At 37.9% G+C, this 17064-nt stretch overlaps 1 protein-coding gene across 2 annotated transcripts in view; it reads left to right on the forward strand.

The window, feature by feature from the left end:
- NKAIN2 (sodium/potassium transporting ATPase interacting 2) overlaps positions 1-14625 on the forward strand; it is a 917329-nt gene extending 902704 nt beyond the window's left edge. Inside the window, exons 6-7 of one of the 2 annotated variants that reach the window (XM_004422282.3) lie at positions 9200-9281; positions 13469-14625. In XM_004422282.3, the coding sequence (XP_004422339.1) occupies positions 9200-9281; positions 13469-13478 (92 nt within the window). In that variant the 3' untranslated portion in view covers positions 13479-14625. Of the gene's footprint in view, positions 1-9199; positions 9282-9930; positions 10008-13468 lie in introns of those variants that run through there. The other variant, XM_087444045.1, reaches the window with a different exon arrangement.
- Positions 14626-17064: the final 2439 nt, after the last annotated feature.

Below are 17064 nucleotides of genomic sequence, written 5' to 3' on the forward strand. Positions count from 1 at the left end.
AAAATTACAAGGCGAGGAATATTTCTCTACTGGGTGGTTATAGCATACGTGCTTTAGTTTTTATTTCCCTAAGTATGCATACGTGGATGTGCCCACACCCTCATTAAAACCACTGCATTTAAATAGGTTGTGCATTCTAAATATATGCTGGATGTCAGCTGAGAAGACAGACCCCATCATGCCTAACTAGCTCACCTATAGCTTGTAATAAATGCTCTCTCCAATTTTGGTTGAAAGGCATGTCATATATAATTGAAGGCAATTCTAACAGGGAAAACAAAACAAAGACTGGTGAATCTAATCCATCCAAATGGCATGGCCGGAAGTGAGCCCAGGTACCCTTAAGGTGAAATTTGCTTAGTTATTTCATCATATTCTGCACGCTTCTTCACATCTATCCGAAGTATTAAAGATATCCAGATACATAGTTTTCTGACTCTCGCTTTCCAATTTCTCAGCCGTCTCTGCTCTTACCATCCTCATCACCACTCGCTTCATCTACCAGCTTGATTTCCCTCATCAAGGAGGCTCATTTGGATCGCCTTCATTATGGAGAAGGGAGGCTTCCCCAAAATCACCAATTCTAAAATTCTCTGCCTGACTGTAAACTCCCATCTTTTCTCCCATCTTTCTCTTTTGCCTCCCTTCTGGAGAAATTTTTCTTCATCTATATTTAGGAGCATCCCTCCACTGGAACCTTTGTTTTTCTTTAGATCTTTGGGTCTTTCTACTCATCATCTATCTCCAGGGTTAGTAACGGCATTGATGTTCTCACTGGCACCCTTGGTTTCCTTCCTTGCTTGCACTTCCTTCATGCTTGGGTTTTCGACATCCATGCCTGTTGAGGCTCACATTCAGTTTCCCCACCTCTAATCCTGGGTTGCTGCACATTGCTGAGGAAAGTCAGTAAACCCGGCTGGATGCTCTCTCCTGCAGAACTATGCTTCCACTCCTCTGTCGTTGACATGCGACAGGACCTGTTCCAAACCTTTCCAGGCTTCTTAAGCCTAGTGCTCAAACCTGAGAACATCAAAGCTATCAAACATAAAGTCCTTCCATTTCTCCCTTAGAACCTGGACAGTTCTCTACATTGGCAATTATCCTTTTGTTTCCCTGCAACCCTGCACAAATCTGAGAGGAACAGTTAAGCTTTTCCTCTCTGAAGTAATTGTTCCACCAAGCATTGACCTCATCCCCGCTGCATAATCCAGGAGGATGAGCTCTCAGTGTCTTTATTTTTACCCATTCCATTGGAAACATGTTGGTCAAAGCCTCATAGACCACAAACAAGGCCAGTCCCAGCCTCTCTCTGTCCTTTCAAACAATATATAAGGTGATTTCCAAAAATATTTAAAATATGGAAACTCAGTTCTGTGTAATTTTTTTTAATATGAAATATCTTCCCTTTTTTTTCTATATTATGCCACGTAGCCTATTCCTGTTGCTTGTCAGACCACAGTTAACCAACTAAATGGGCATTTCAAGGGTTCTATAGCCCTACCTCAGCTCTCCTCAGCTTCTGCTGCTGACTTCTATAATTACGTCATTCTACACGAAGTTCTAGTACAAAGTTCTCATCCTCTCAATAAAGAACTCAATATGCATTTTAAAGCATAATTCACATTCACATCATTCTCTTTGTATAAATCCCTTTCAATAAGAGATGAGATCCCGAATCTATCCATAGTGTATCTTTAATATATCTGCGTCTAAGTATGACACACATGTGATTCTCTCAATAACCCTATGAAGTTGAAACTGTTTTATCATCCCCACTTTACGGAGGAAGAAAGTAAGGTTCAGAGCAATTGTGACCTGCCTATGCGTACGGTGCTGCTAAGAAGGGAAGGCACAACCTGAGCCCAGGTCTTCTGACTCCAAAGCCCTCAATCCTAACGCCACTTCACAGCTTCTCTCTGATGTATCCAGTGGTGGCTTATATTATTAGAAGACTATTCAACAGCAAGATCCTGGTCTCAGCAGAGAACCTGCACGTGCTCCTACAAATCTCAGCTAAGGCATTGCCCTCTCTGAGAATTGGCAGAAATAGGCAAGAGCGAAAAGACAAAACAGTTTATCAAGTGGAACTTATATTTCATTTTTTATTAAGTTTTTAGAACCAAAAGCTTAAAGTGATTACTCAAACTATTTCAAACTAAAGAAATATATTATTTAGTATGATACTATTATAGTCATTGCTTTTCACTTTCATTTTTTAGCATATATAAGTGTGTCACCAAGTTTAAAATATTGAAGATCTGGTTCTAATACAACTGAGAGAACCATGGAAAATAGGACCCTAAGACCCTGAGAGAATACATTTGCTGAACAAGGTTAGGAAGTGAAGTATCTGCAGTGATTTCGCTAGTAAGCCTCATTTCATTCCCTGCACACTTCACCTGCCAGGAGCTCTGTATAGTGTAACACGTTAGTGAACTTTCAGGCAACAGCCGGATAAAGTACCCCTACAAAGGGTTGTGTTTCCCTAATTAGAGACAAAAATAGTTCAGAGTCCACTCAGGGATGTTAGCCCAGACCAAACACCTCAAGCTCACACAACAAGCTGATTTGTTGCCACCAAACAAGTGTGCGTGGGAGGAAGGTGGTTCTTTTGAATTGGGCCTATGGTTGGTTATGCTCTAAATTCTTTTTGTGCAACTGGAGATAAGTACCCTTAAAATTCTTACCTGCAGAGATAATGGATATACACTCTATTTTCATAGCCCACACAAGCTCTTTCATGTCTTTCAATGAGTTCTTCTAAATATTTAGGTGAGCTTTCTGTGAACTGCCTTTTAAAATTTCCCCTCATGCTCTCTTCCAGCTCTGTCTCCAAAAGAGAGTATGTTGACTAGTGGCTTTGTCATTAATAACCAAGGTACAATTTTATATTACAATACCTCACTGCCAACATGTGTTTAAAAAGGCAGTTTTAGGTTTGCTGAACTCGGTGTTCATGATCAAAAGGTTTATACAAAAGGGAAGCTCACAACAGGGAGTGTATTTTAGCAAAGAATATTTATTCAAAAAGCATTTTTCTCTTGGTAATTTCTAAATTCCACTATTATTAATGTTATTAAATCATAGTTATTAAACTGATATGGCACTTTACTAATTTAAAATAATTGGACCTCCCCATGCCTCTATAGGTCAATAGATAGAAACACACCCATATCACAGATAAGAAAATCAAGGTAAAGGGGGTGGCACAGTGGTTAAGTTTGCACGCTCTGCTTCTGCAGGTTCAGATCCCAGGAGTGGACCTACACACCGCTTATCAAGCCATGCTGTGGCAGGCATCCCACATATAAAGTAGAGGAAGATGGGCATGGATGTTAGCTCAGCACTAATCTTCCTCACCAAAAAAAAAAAAAAAAGCAAAGGCAAAGATTAAGCAAGTACAAATTATATTTTATTTTGTCACCTTCCACCCACTTGTTTACCTCTGTTTAGGATACTATGAACTGACCAGAAAAAGACAGATGTTTTTCCTACTAATTATCAACATTTGCAACACTTGATAGCATTCAATGAACAACCATCTCACCCTAGTCATTTTGAAGCTAAAGGATGTCCTAGCCTCTTTCCTTCCACTCCTCCAGGCCAAAGAGACTACAGTGGTGACCTCTTTCCATTGGCATCAAAAAAGCTTCTTTTATCTCCCAGGACCCAGGCAATAACTAACATTCTAGATCTTCTGTAAAAAGTCTTCTCTTTAATATCATTCAAGGCCTTATGGAGCAAAGGGTAAAAAGCACTCAAATTTCACTTAGAAATATTACCAGCATCTTTCATGCTCCAAGTGATTGCCTTATTTTTCTTTACAGCCTATAGGGTCTACAGAGTTCATTCAGTAAAGACATATTGAGGGTCTTCCATGAGCCACACATTGTCCTGGGTTCCAGGGCTACTGTAGTAAACAGTAGTAAGCAGTAGATCTCAGGCAGATTACATTATAGTGATGGCATCAGCAAAGAAACAAGTAAACTTATAATAGCTCAAGAGGAGATAGGTTGCAATGAAGCACAATAAAGCCAAGTGAGGAGAAAGAAAGTTCTCTCTAAAATCTCAGCATGTCCCCAATTCACCTTGCACTGATTACAGTTACATTTCCCTTTTTCCAAGTGTTTCCTCATCCTTGCCACATGTATGTGCCTCTTATAACTTACCTACTACATCTCCAAATGAAGCCAAACACCAGTTCACTCCTGACATTCTTTTTTGTTCTGTTAAAGGCAGCGTCGTTCCCCTAGCCAACAGATTTCTAAGAGTCAGCTTTAAGTCTTGCCTTTTCCTTCCCTTCTCCCATGTTCAAAAACTTGGCATGTCCTCTGTTTTCTACCTTTCTCCATTTATCTTGCACTTATTGTTATCTTTCCTTTCTTATTCTCCTAATTCTAATTCAGGCCTTCAGTAATTCCTCTGTCTTTCACATTTTCTGATAAGCATTGAAATAACATAGACAATAGCCAAGTGGCTATAAAGAAAACATCCCTCTTTACTTTGAAAAAGGTCACTGTAATCAGAGTTATACAAGATGGGGCTGCGAATATAAATAATTTTCAGAAGAAAGGATTGTTTAAACATTTATATCGTGTCCTGCCTAAGTTATCAGATACAAAGGAAATCAACTAAACCTTGAAGGATGCTGGCCTTATCCCCTCTTAAAGATATGTTACAGAAAATCAAAACATCTCGTTAGTAACTATAACCTGCAAATCCAGCACAAGTGGTCTTACTTCAACTATTGTTCCCGTCAGAATATACCTAGAATACTAGATTGGAGATGGAAAGAAGATGAAAGATTAAATTTTCTAGAAAGAACAAAGGAAAGATGCTGAAGAATAAATAACAAAGGGATGCATCTACAACCAATAGAAGATTCAAACCAAGAACTCAAAAACTTTTGTTAAATGACTAGTATTAAAAGAAAACAAAAGCCTAAAGATTTTAGATTTAATCCAAAATGTGATGCAAAACCTTTGATAACCTTCCATGAATTTACTGGAATGGCATGGGTGAAAAGGAGAAATCATTTTTTCAATATACTTAGAAGGGAAAGAGAATACCTGGATGCTAGTCCCATGCTCAGCTGTTGTGTGCCCCCAAGCAGTCAAGCAAACCTGTATTTATCTGTAAAGTGAAGATAATTATTCCTAACCACCTCACAGTAATATTGTAAAGATAAGTGGTATCATCTTTAAAAGGCTTTAGGAACTATTAAGTATTTTGCAATTGTCAGGAATTTATTTTATTTTTATTTTCAGGAATTAAAGAGATTTCTGATTAATAAAAGGTACTCTTTTCTAAATAATGCAGAGATGTGCTATGAGCCAAACATCTAGATGCCATCACAATTACTTGGAGAAGGATCTATCAGATGTTTCATGACCTCGATTGCTCAGAAGTTTTACAGTATGCAATAGCCTCTTTAGAGCCTAAATAAATGTGATTATGGAAATGGAAAATAGACCAAAGTGATATTAAGGGTATTCTAAAAATGTAAGCTTACCCAAGTAATTCAATTTTTTGAAAGAGATAAAAATAGTTTCTTCTACTTCTGCTCTCCACCCACACGGCTCCGCAAAGAGTTCCAGATGGGGTTGAAGCCCCATTCTGTAAAATGTGCTACCTACCCTGACCACCGTGATCCTAACTGTAGTGGTCAGTTGGATCCAGCTTATTCCTATTCCTCTCCCCCAGGTCTTTAGGAAGATATCCAAGCAATTAATGAGAATGAATGAATGTGGAAATTGACCTTATGTATTTCCTTAGCTGTGAACTCAGGCATGTATATAAAATATACAGGAAACATGCCTTTTGATTCTGGTTTAAATTTCAATGCCCCTTTATGAATAAAATGGTAAAATCCATCCTGGTTACCTTTAGATCCTCTTCTTTCCTCATCTTGGTTCTGAGTCACCTACTGTTGGATCCTCTCCCAGAGCTCCAACTAATCTGAATCATCAGAATGATCAGAACAATCGCAGTCCTTCCATTAGAGATTTAGTGCTATTCTCCCCCATTGGGTAGTTGTAGCCAGCTCTACCAACCCACACACCAGACAGATTATGGCTAATAAGAATAAGCCCCAGATGACTCAAGCTCCATTCACAACCCGTGCTCAAGACATACCTCGTTTCCCTTCTGGCCTTTTCTCATGTCTTAGGAAAGTATTCTTTGCTCCTGACTCAAGCTTTATTTCCCATTTGGGGTCCTGGTTTTATCCACTGATCTTGAAGATGCATCTTGATTTCTTCAGGTTTTCCCTTGGTTCACTCCACAGTCTTTGGCTTATAATTACCATCTGGTTTTTTCTGCCATCCCTCTCAAACCCACAGAAACAAGCTAAGGGAATATTTCAAAACGGCAACACTAATAAACCTGAACTCCACTTGGATCTCAATTTCAGTGGAGGATACCTTACTGTTTACATCTCCCCTGATCTTGATCTAACCCACTCCATTCTCCAGCACCAGGGTGGGACCACCCTACTGAAAGGGAACCTCAGAACAAGGGAACTCTAATGCTGTGAATACCTCTCAGCAAACCAGTCCTTAACTAAGTCTCAATGTTGATGAGAGTGAACCCAAATGAATGGGAATTTAGGCACTGTCTGCAAGGAATCCCCGTCACGGACAATAATTTCTCACAACACTAACTTTAAATATAGTCACCATTCAATTATTGTACAGCTCTTCTGTTACCATTTATATTAGGTAATTTGCAAATGTGGGCAATTCAGAAAACAAAAGAGGTTCACTCTCTTTTAATTCATCTTCTATAAAATATACTGGTATGGTTCTATAGTTGTCCCAAATTAAACATTTTTTGTCTTTCTTTCTCCTACAATGCATGGCTTAGAAGAATTATAAAGAAAATCCTGAATTTTTCAGGGGCTTTTAATTTTCTCCTTCCACACCATATATCTCACCCAGAGCTCTACATTCCTTATCTTTTTTATCCTCACAGTAATTGTATGAGGTAAGTATTATAATTCCTGTTTAAAGAGATGTTAAGTGATTTGTCTAATGTCACACAGCTGGCAAGTGGTCAAAGCAGTATTTGAACCCTGATTCTTCTAACATCAGTGTCTCTGTTATTTTCACTATACTATTCCACTTTTGATGAGATGAGAAATTCTGCCTCGAAAAAAGAGTTTTCACGATAAAAAGAAATGAGATATTAAACCATAAAAAGACATGGAGGCACCTTAAATGCATATTACTAAGTGAAAGAAGCCACTCAGAAAAGGCTACATACTGTATGATTCCAACTGTATGACATTCTGGAAAAGGCAAAACTATGGAGACAGTAAAAAGATCAGTGATTGCTAGAGATTAGGGGAGATGGAGGGATAAAAAGGCAGAGCACAGAGAGTTTTTAGGGCAGTGAAACTACCCTGTATGATACTAAAATTGTGGATACATGTCGTTATACTTTTGTCAAAACCCATTGAATTTAAAACACCAAAAGTGAACCCTAATGTAAACTGTAGACTTTGGGTGATAATGATGTCTCAGTATAGGTTCATTGATTGTAAAAAATGCGCCACTCTGGTGTGGGATGTTGATAGTAGGGGAGGTTGTGCATATGTGGAGGCAGGGCACATAGGACTCTCTGTACTTTCTGCTCAATTTTACTGTGAACCTAAAACTGCTCTAAAAAATAAAATCTATTAAAAAAAATTTTCCCTACTAACAAACAAATAGACATCATGGACTTTATGTTACTTCATACCTTGCTCTAATTTCTACCATAGCACTTAGGATGTTAAGAAGAGAACAGAGACTATTCAAAGCTAAACCAATAGAATAAGATACTAGTAAAAGTAAAGACATCTTCTGACATCCTAACTCAGTCTCTATTTCCCTTTCTTTCTCCTTCCTGTAGTCTATCTTGTCAGCCTTCTGTTGTCTTGCCTCTTTTATCCGCACCACACAGCCTCTATATCCAGGAGGGAAAGAAAAAACCAAAGCACAACTTTTTCACACTACCTCTTAGTATTAAGTGTTCCAGTTACTATTGCTTCCAAAACTTCGTGGTGTGAACCATTTATTATGCTCATGGATTCTGTGGGTTAAGAATTCAGACAGGGCACAGTGAGAATGGCTTGTCTCTGATCCCTGATGTCAGGGGCCTCAGCTGGGAAGACTCCAAGACTGGGTTGACTCAATAGCTTGGGGCTGGAATCATTTGGAGGCACTTTTTATCACATGTCCAAAGGTTGATGCTGACATGGGATGGGACCTAAGCTAGCCTGTCAGCTGAAATACATATCTATGGGTTCTCCATTGGTCTCTCCGTGTGAGCTAGTTTGGGCTTCCTAGTTTGGGTATGGTGGCTGTGTTCCAGAAGGGAGCATCCCAAAAGAGCAAAAAGAAGTGCTTAACATATAATCTAGCCTTGGAAGTCACATAGTGTCCCTTCTACCATACTCTATTGGTCAAAGTGGCCACAAAGCTCTACCCAGATTCAAGAGGAAGGTACATAGACTCAAACCACCAGATGGAAGGAGTGTCAAGGTCACATCACAAGCAGATATGGAATAGGGGATATTGTTGCAGCCGTTTTGGATAATATAGTCGACCACAGTAACTCTCATTATATCTTATTGTATTTTAAATATCTAGGTATGTATTGCATTTCAATGTCTGGGTAGACTTTGCTTCACATCTTTATTTCTGATTGTCTATTTCAGATTATAAACGGCATAATGGCAGGGACAGCTGTGTTGAGTTAATTTACATGAGCTCCACCATAGCACCTTGTACTTGATAATCACAGTACATAATATTATTACTAGTGCTGCAATTGCTGATAGATACACGCATTTGAGCAATCATTATTTTTTACATTTGTAATGTGTTGCAGAAAATTTCCACGCTAACCAAAAAGACATATAGTATCTTTAATGTGCAAGCGAATTTTATTGCTCCAATAACGTCTTGGTTGCTTGAGAGGAGTATATAATTCCTTCTCCCAAGTAAATAGATTCTTGTAAAGCAATAATTGAATCACACAGTTGAGGGGGGGGAAATCACTACCTTGAAGGAATTATCTTTTTTCCTCCACAATTAATCACTTTGGGTTTAATAGATTATTAAGAGGTTTATATTAGTAATCTGTGCGAGATCTTGAACGTAAATGTTTCTCTCTTCTGAAAAGTTAACTAATGAAGGCAATTGTCCCTTTTCAGTTGATTTCATAGGTGGCTTTGACTCTTACGGCTATCAAGGGCCTCAGAAGACATCTCATTTACAACTACAGCCTATGTACATGTAAGTACTTTACTTTGGAGATGTTCTTCTGGGATACTAAAAGAGGATTAAGTAAATGTTATTGCGGCACAAAATAGATGCATGCAGCTTTCGTTCAGTTATTTACTTCCACTATTTTCTCTTCTATTAATATTGTTTTGATTGGGATAATTCTAATAACATTTTCTTCATAATTTTATTAAAATTTAACTTATCAGAAATGCCATCTCTAAAGTTACTTTCAGTCATGGTATCAACTACGTGGCTAAAAAGCCTGTATAATATACTACTTCTTTCCATTACCCAAAAGTTGTATATTTTGAAAGTGATATAACATTCTAAGTAGTTATATGTAACTATATAAACCATATTTTCTGGTTTTCTCAGGATAGCCTCAGTTTACATGGGTTACCCTGGTGTATATTACCAGCAGCCCTATTACTCTCAAAAGTGTTCTCATTTGGATGATAAATGATAGGTTATCACCCTAGTTATGTATAGTGTAAAAAATATCAAAAACTGAGCAATAATACTCTTTCTTTACCATTTTTCTGATGTGAAAAGTAAAAATGAAACAAGAATATTAACCCTGAAGCTTATCAGACCCTTAAATCTAGCACTCAAGAGAGCAGACATACAATCAGAGCCTGATTTTTATATCTGTGTTTAGGCAAATTCCCTTGGATAACAACTGATAACAAATTCTATATATCAGCATCAAGTGATATGCTGAATTGCAAGCGAAGATCAAAATAGAAAGTAAGATTCCAATTCATTTTGAAATGTGAGCTTCTCTCTTTGAAGATATGTGTTTGTCGTCGTTGTCCTCCACCATTGAATCATTTTACCTTTTAATATGGTTAGTGTGTAGGATGATAAATGGATTTTTGGAGTATTTCTCCTCCAGAGAGATTAGTCTTTATACAATGCTTTTAAACTTCTCTTTAAAAAGGGAATGATCTACGCATCATGCCTGCGTTTTTCTTTGTGTCTCTGTGGTTCCCTGGAAACATTTGGTAACACCACTCATAAAAAGACTTTATCAGTTCAGAAATTAGTCGATACTGTATGTCATTCAAAGCATTCCCTCTGTAAACAGTACCTCACACAGCCCCTCTTTTACACCCCACCCCCACCACTACCCTAATTCAGGCCTTCATTCCCCTAAGTTTTTAAATCTCTTTCTTATTTTGAAACCCCTATCCTGTTTTCCATATGGCTGCCAAATTAATCTTCCTAAAGTACCACTCTGATAATTTCATTCCCCTGACCCAAAACTATCAATGACTCCACTCAACAATGTCCAAACTCCTTACCATAGCCGGCAAGTGTACTCTGATCTGGCCCCAATGTTCTGTGTAGATATTATCTCTTCTTTTCAACGCTTAATAACTTTTGAGTCCCAATCATACGCAGATGATGCTGACAGAGGCTGGAAAAATGTAATAATGAATAAGAACTGGTGCATAAATAGTCTGATATCTCCCCTTAGCCATTTTTTTTCCAGGAAAGCCAGAATTCTTGCCTTCTGCAAATATGACATGCATTTTTCCAATTGTCCCTGCTGTTCTCTTGATACCAAACATCTTTTTTTCCAAATTCCACTCTTTGAAACCACACTATCCTTCACACTGTATCTTAAAATATACTTCCCTTATGAAACATCTCTTAATCTCTTTTTCTCTATTTCTCTTTTTTCTTTTGTCCTGTACTATAGTTGTTTTCTATTTATACTATACCTTTCCCGTCTTCCCAGAAAGACGTGATAGTTTAAATAAAAATTAAAATGATAAATCCTTTAAATTCTTTACCATTCTTCTCAATATTGCATCATAGCCTTATTTAAAGTGTTCTATTAAAAAATAAAGATGAGGCAATAAGGAGTGGTGCTTAAGATGACCTATTGAAAGCGGACTGCCTGAGATAAAATTCTTTATGACTTTGGACATATAACTTTATTTGAATAACTTTATTTATTCTCACTATGCCTAAGTTTTCTTACCTGCAAAGTAGAGATGATAGTACATGTACTTCATATAATTGTTCTGAATTTATATTAAATAATGCATGTAAAGCATATAAAACATAGAACATGTCACATAGTAAGTGCTTAATAAACATAATTTATTAGTAGTCAGAATAATGATTATTTTAACCAATATTACTCATAAAAAGACTTTATCAAGTCAGAAATCAACATATACTATATTTCATTCCCAAAGGATTTCCTCTGTAAACAATACACTACATATAATATCAGCCCAATAACATGTCACAATATGTTTGTCTCAAGAGTAGACCAGAACATCTACAAGGCTTGCAATTGCTTGCTTCTGACAATATCAGGTAACCTTTTTATCATATAGCATTTCATTGTATTGGTCAATAAGAATGATCAATGAATAGGATCAATATATAATAAATTAGATGTAACCACTTATGTAAGGACCAGCTATCATAAGAACCTGAGAATGTTAATTATACATAATCAAATATATTGTTTCAAATCAGGCAATTATAATTCTATTGCTGTCTTTAAAGAGGGGAGTCTGCAAATTTAATATCCAGCATTAAATTCCTTGAGGACAAACCTTCCCTTGATTTTATTAAATACAGTCCTTTAAATGCCAAACCAAAAGTAATAAAAATACTGTTTTCTTCCTTACTACCTGGGAATGGTAAAACTATATAAGAGCTTCCCAGTCTCACTGCTCGTGAAATAAGTTAAATGTTTAACGGAATCCAAATTTAGGAATTTAGCAAAACTTAAGGTATATAACAAATCACCAGCCAAAATACCACTACCATCCCTTCCACAAAGCATCCCCTAGGGGACCTCAAATACTAGAACACTAAGATTTTATTTTACAGATGAGGAAAATGAACCAAGAGAAAGAAAAACAAAGGTCACTCAACTTGATTATCAACCAGTTTTCCTGATCCCTTGGTTCAGAGTTTTTTCCAAATTCTTAGGCGGACTATGAGTTTGCTCTGGCATTACATTCTCTGATTTTTCATTTACTTCTTTGCCCTTCTTCACGCCAACTTAGCTGCCATAATTCCACACATGCCTGCACCCCTCCTCTTTTTCTGCATTCCCTTTGTTCCCTTTTCGTAGGATTTTATGTGACTTTCATGAGATATAATGTGAAAACATTATACATTGAGGAATAAAGGACTTTTTCAACTTTATAGCCCTCAAAATGAATTATTGGAGAGCCACTGCCTACTCAAATCCTATGAAAAACCAAACCTGATTCACACATATCCCTCGTCCCCTGCTGAGAGGCAGACCCCTGAGCATCTCCCATGTCTTTGTCCTTTGGGGTGTACCTCCTTCTGTCAACCTGCCATAACTGCGTCTCATAAATTAAGAGTAATTGAACATCATGAGCCAGTTCAAGCACTCTAACAGTATCATATAGCAACTGGAAAGAAAAGCTCTTCCTTAGAAGGAAGCAAATGCTTAAAAGCAATGTGCACTTTTAGCTGTGGGGCTTCCATTATCCCCAGCAAATCTTCTGTGGCCGAGAGCCTGGACAAAGCTTTGAAAACACTGCCCTCACTGACTTCCACTCACAGCCGTGTTTCAGTTCCTGGAGTCAATGAATAGACAGTCCTTGTTTTTTTCAGTTAAGTTGAATGAATGTTCTTGGCCTGTAATTCTTCAGATGATCTATAATCCATCTAAAAAGGAAAGGTTTTCATTAATTTTTTTCTTATAGTTTGGTAAGCCTCTTAGAAACAAATAATAGCTATGAAGTTGCTGCACAAAAACATTCCCATGTCCCCACATTAATTTTCTAACAAAGTGGCTGCTTTGAAGACCACTGACCTGTGTGCCATAGCACGTGTAGATCTGTGTGGGCTCCCTGTAGCATCAACTGTGAGAATATCCCTTGGTCTGTTGGACAACATTTGAAAGCATCGCATTCTTTTTTGCAGCCTAATTGTACAGCAATACATATTCATTTCATTTGTCCCCAGAAATGGATTTTAAATTACCATGAGTGGCCTCTCTATCCAGGAGGTTGCACTGGGAAAAAAAGAAAGGGAGAGGAAAACTGTCTATTTAAAGCATGACTTTGGCTTGGACTTCTGTTTTTGAGGGGGCGGGGGAGGTGGCTTGCTCTTGGCATATGGAGAGGTGGGGAAAGGTGCTGAGCTCTCCCCCTTGACTGAAAACCTCTTTTCTCTCCCTCTCTTAGGTCAAAATAATACAGATGGCTTCAGTATGTCGGCTCCTGGACCTTTCAAAGAACTTGTTTTGCAGTGGCCTCCTGCATTTTATGAAGAGCAAGAAGCAATTGAGTTTAAATATATATACATCTTAACAAAACAAGCAGAAAGCTTGCACACTGGGACACACACACACACACACACACAGCCACATACCAATTCCACTTGGCCTCCTCTTTCTAACTGAAACAGGCAAACATGCAGGACATACCCATCTTGGATTTCCTAAAAACAGGCTTCTTTCTCCCAGGCCTTTGGAAAGTTCATAAGGAGACATGTTGGTGCCCTCTGCTGGCCGTCACCAACTCCTCTGCAGCCCAGCCAGTCAGCCTCTGTGAGCTGTGAAGTCATCCAGTGCGCAATAGTTTGAGAGCCCTGTCTTCTGCACTCCATACGTCTTGATAGCACCACGGCACTGTAGGCAAGGTATTGCAAAAACAACAAACAAAACATGCCATGGTGATCTTGTAACCCAAGTCCGCAATGGCAGGTTGTTTGCCCTAAAGGCTGTACCGTACATACTTGCCTTAACCCACCTAAGTTGTGCGCCCGAGAATCTCAGTGCAGACATGCCCAAGTCACTTCCTTTAGGCTAACACACTGCTATTAATTCCGAATGAGTTCAAGTCTGTGCGTTTCATGTCAAGAAACAAGACTGCTTATCTCAGCAGCTCCAGTGTGTCTGTGTATGAAATTGCCAGCTGTCAGCAAAGTGCTTTACCATTGAGCCTCCATGGTGGCCGAAGAGAGACAGATAACAATAACTACCACAATAATCGTCATCTTTATAATTCTTAAATATGGTCTTCTGATGGGGTTGAGTGGGACAAGTAAAATTTATTAATCTACTAAACTCATTAATCTACTGGAAGCAGAGAGCAGAAATGGCTTAACTCACTGATTTTATTTCTCGCACTCTAGGTGCTTTTACAAGTATCTACAAATGTCTTTTACTAATACAGAAACAGCTGAGGATTTCTATCAACAGAGGCCAACTGAATATGTACTAGCTATGTTTACTCTTTTATATCTAACTCAAATTGAAGACCCTATGTAGGTGAACTTTTTTTCCTAACTTCGGCGTACGAGATTATTTTTTGGGTGGGTGGGGGGAGCAATAGTTACCTTGGTGAAATATTTGAGATCTCTTTGTGGTATTTGGGGGATCTGTTGCGTGTTAGAGTGTATTTTAATCCTCCTGTATTATTGTGGCAGAAAAACTGTGCTGTTAACGTAGTTGGCAACAAGATGCCTTTGGAAACTTAATAGTAGGTCAATGTGTTTATGGAATATTCTGAATTCCTAGGAAATTTTGTTCTATATATTCAAGCATTATTTGGTTTTCATTAGCAGGAAACATAATTAGCTCAGGCTTGTCAGGAACTCAGATGAGTCATGGTTTTTCCTGGATCCACCTGAGATACTAAAGTCTATTTTTTTTTAACTAATACATCATCCTTAAATGCAGTGAAACTCAGACTTGAAAAGTTATAAATTGGCATGGAGCAACTTTTTCTCCTGGTTTCTATGAAGTTTCAGTTATTGGGTTAACCTCCCTTGGACCTTAGCCCATCCAGATCTACATAAACCAGTCCCATTACTGTGTTTGCATGGATGTGTGTGATCTACACATATACATTTGAAAATGATAAAGGAACAAAGGTTACTATTGGAACATAACTACAAAAAAAGGTTCCAGCTCTTGTGCTTGAATTTTCTCAGTGGTTTGTATATGTTTGTCCATACATACACATATAAAATATCCAATTGAAAACATGTCAGTGAAACCTCATATGATAATTTTATAGTAACATGCATGTTTAATGTATGATAAAACTATTTACCAATGTATTGTCCTTTGATTCTTAAAATATAAATACTATACATGCCAGAAACTATTCTAATGTGACTATTAATGTGACTGTTTAAAATGAGGTTTCACTGTACATTCATGATGTGATGAGATTCCACCTTCTAGGACATGTATATGGATAGAGATTTCAGTGCACAGAGAATAAGCCCTCATATTCCTGCTTTAAGTTGCAGCCAAGTTACCACCTAATCACTCCAATCATCACCACCAAAATTTTCAAAAACAGTTGTTGACTACTAAAAAGTAATCAGTGGACAGGTCTTTTCTTGGGAGCAGTGAGCACAGTGGCGTGATTATATCTGGAAAACCATCTAAGTTGTACAGCTGTATCCTCCTCAAAATCCGGTGAAGAATGCTATTTTTCTAGGCTGAGCTTTTGTTATAAACCTAATATTCAGAAGGCAAGAGTTACAATCCTGATGTGTCTTTTTTTTTTTTGCGTTTGTTAATTCTGAATGTATTTTTAACAGAGTGATTTTTTTGACTTACTAGTGTAATTTGCATTTTAAAAATAAATGGAAAAACCATGAAGTTTCCGAGCCATGCGTGAAAGCCCCTTCTCCTTCTCACGGTGTATTTATGTCACCTACAGGGAAACCATATTAAATTCATATGAGGGCAATGCTGATATTCTGTGCCGTGCAGCGATGTGCCAGCAGTAAAAAGAAATTGCCAGGTCGCGGCACCATTTGAGCTCAGTCATAGGTAATACATACCTTCATTATCTCCTGACACTATGGGTTCTTTTACAAGCCTGCCTGGAATACACTTGCTGTCATTTGGAGAAATTTTTTTTTCCCTTCTATCTAGAATTTAGAGTTAGCATCAGGCTAAGAGCTGGCAAAGGTATTAGAGCACTCTATTAAAACCTTGGTTAACCTAGGTAGGGCTTTTCATTTTTTATAGGCTAAATTATTTAAAATAAAATAATTTAAAACACTAATTTATTGCCCCTTTGATGACAATCTTTGACGACACCTAGAGTGAAGCGTATTAGGGTAGGATAGATAAGTAGAAGAGATTAACCCCTGGCATTTGTGGTTGTACAACCAGAATTTCAGCTGAGGTTCACTGTGTGGGCTGAAGGGATGGAGGGCAGGAGACTCTGGCTGCTGGTGGGGTTGTATCCTTCCTCTCACTGCACACAGACACACATCAGCCCCCAGAAGCCAAATGCTGAAATTGATTGAAAACAAGGAAGGCTTTGAGGCAGCATTCCAAGAAGTTGAAGATCAACTTGTACTTATTTGACTTCTTGGGTACACAGTGAGAGCCTTGTAAATGATCGAGTCTGTTTTTACTTTTGTTCCCTCTGTGAAAGTATGCTGATGCGGGTTCCTTGAAGAAGGTGTTCATGGTTGTCAGGATGTTGCTTCACACTGTGAGGTCAAATGCACATAACATCTCAGCTGCATGTAAACAGACAAAAGTACATATACCCTAAAGAAAAGATTCCTTCTTCTGGAGTTCTCAATTAAATAAGGTGTGTATTCGGTAAACAACTGGTGGTAGCAAGCTCTCCATCTGGTAACTATTAAAAAACATAATCACTGAGTGAAGCAAATATCCACCATTCCACTGTACTATAATAAGTGAACCCTTCAAACTCAGAAATACAAATTCGTTTTAAATAGGTCATATTGTAGAACAAACTTTTGAGATCCAAACCCATTCATCATAGAGACAATAAAC

Source organism: Ceratotherium simum, chromosome 19 (assembly GCF_057802395.1).
Source record: "Ceratotherium simum simum isolate JZ-2026a chromosome 19, ASM5780239v1, whole genome shotgun sequence".
Taxonomy (NCBI): Eukaryota; Metazoa; Chordata; class Mammalia; order Perissodactyla; family Rhinocerotidae; genus Ceratotherium; species Ceratotherium simum.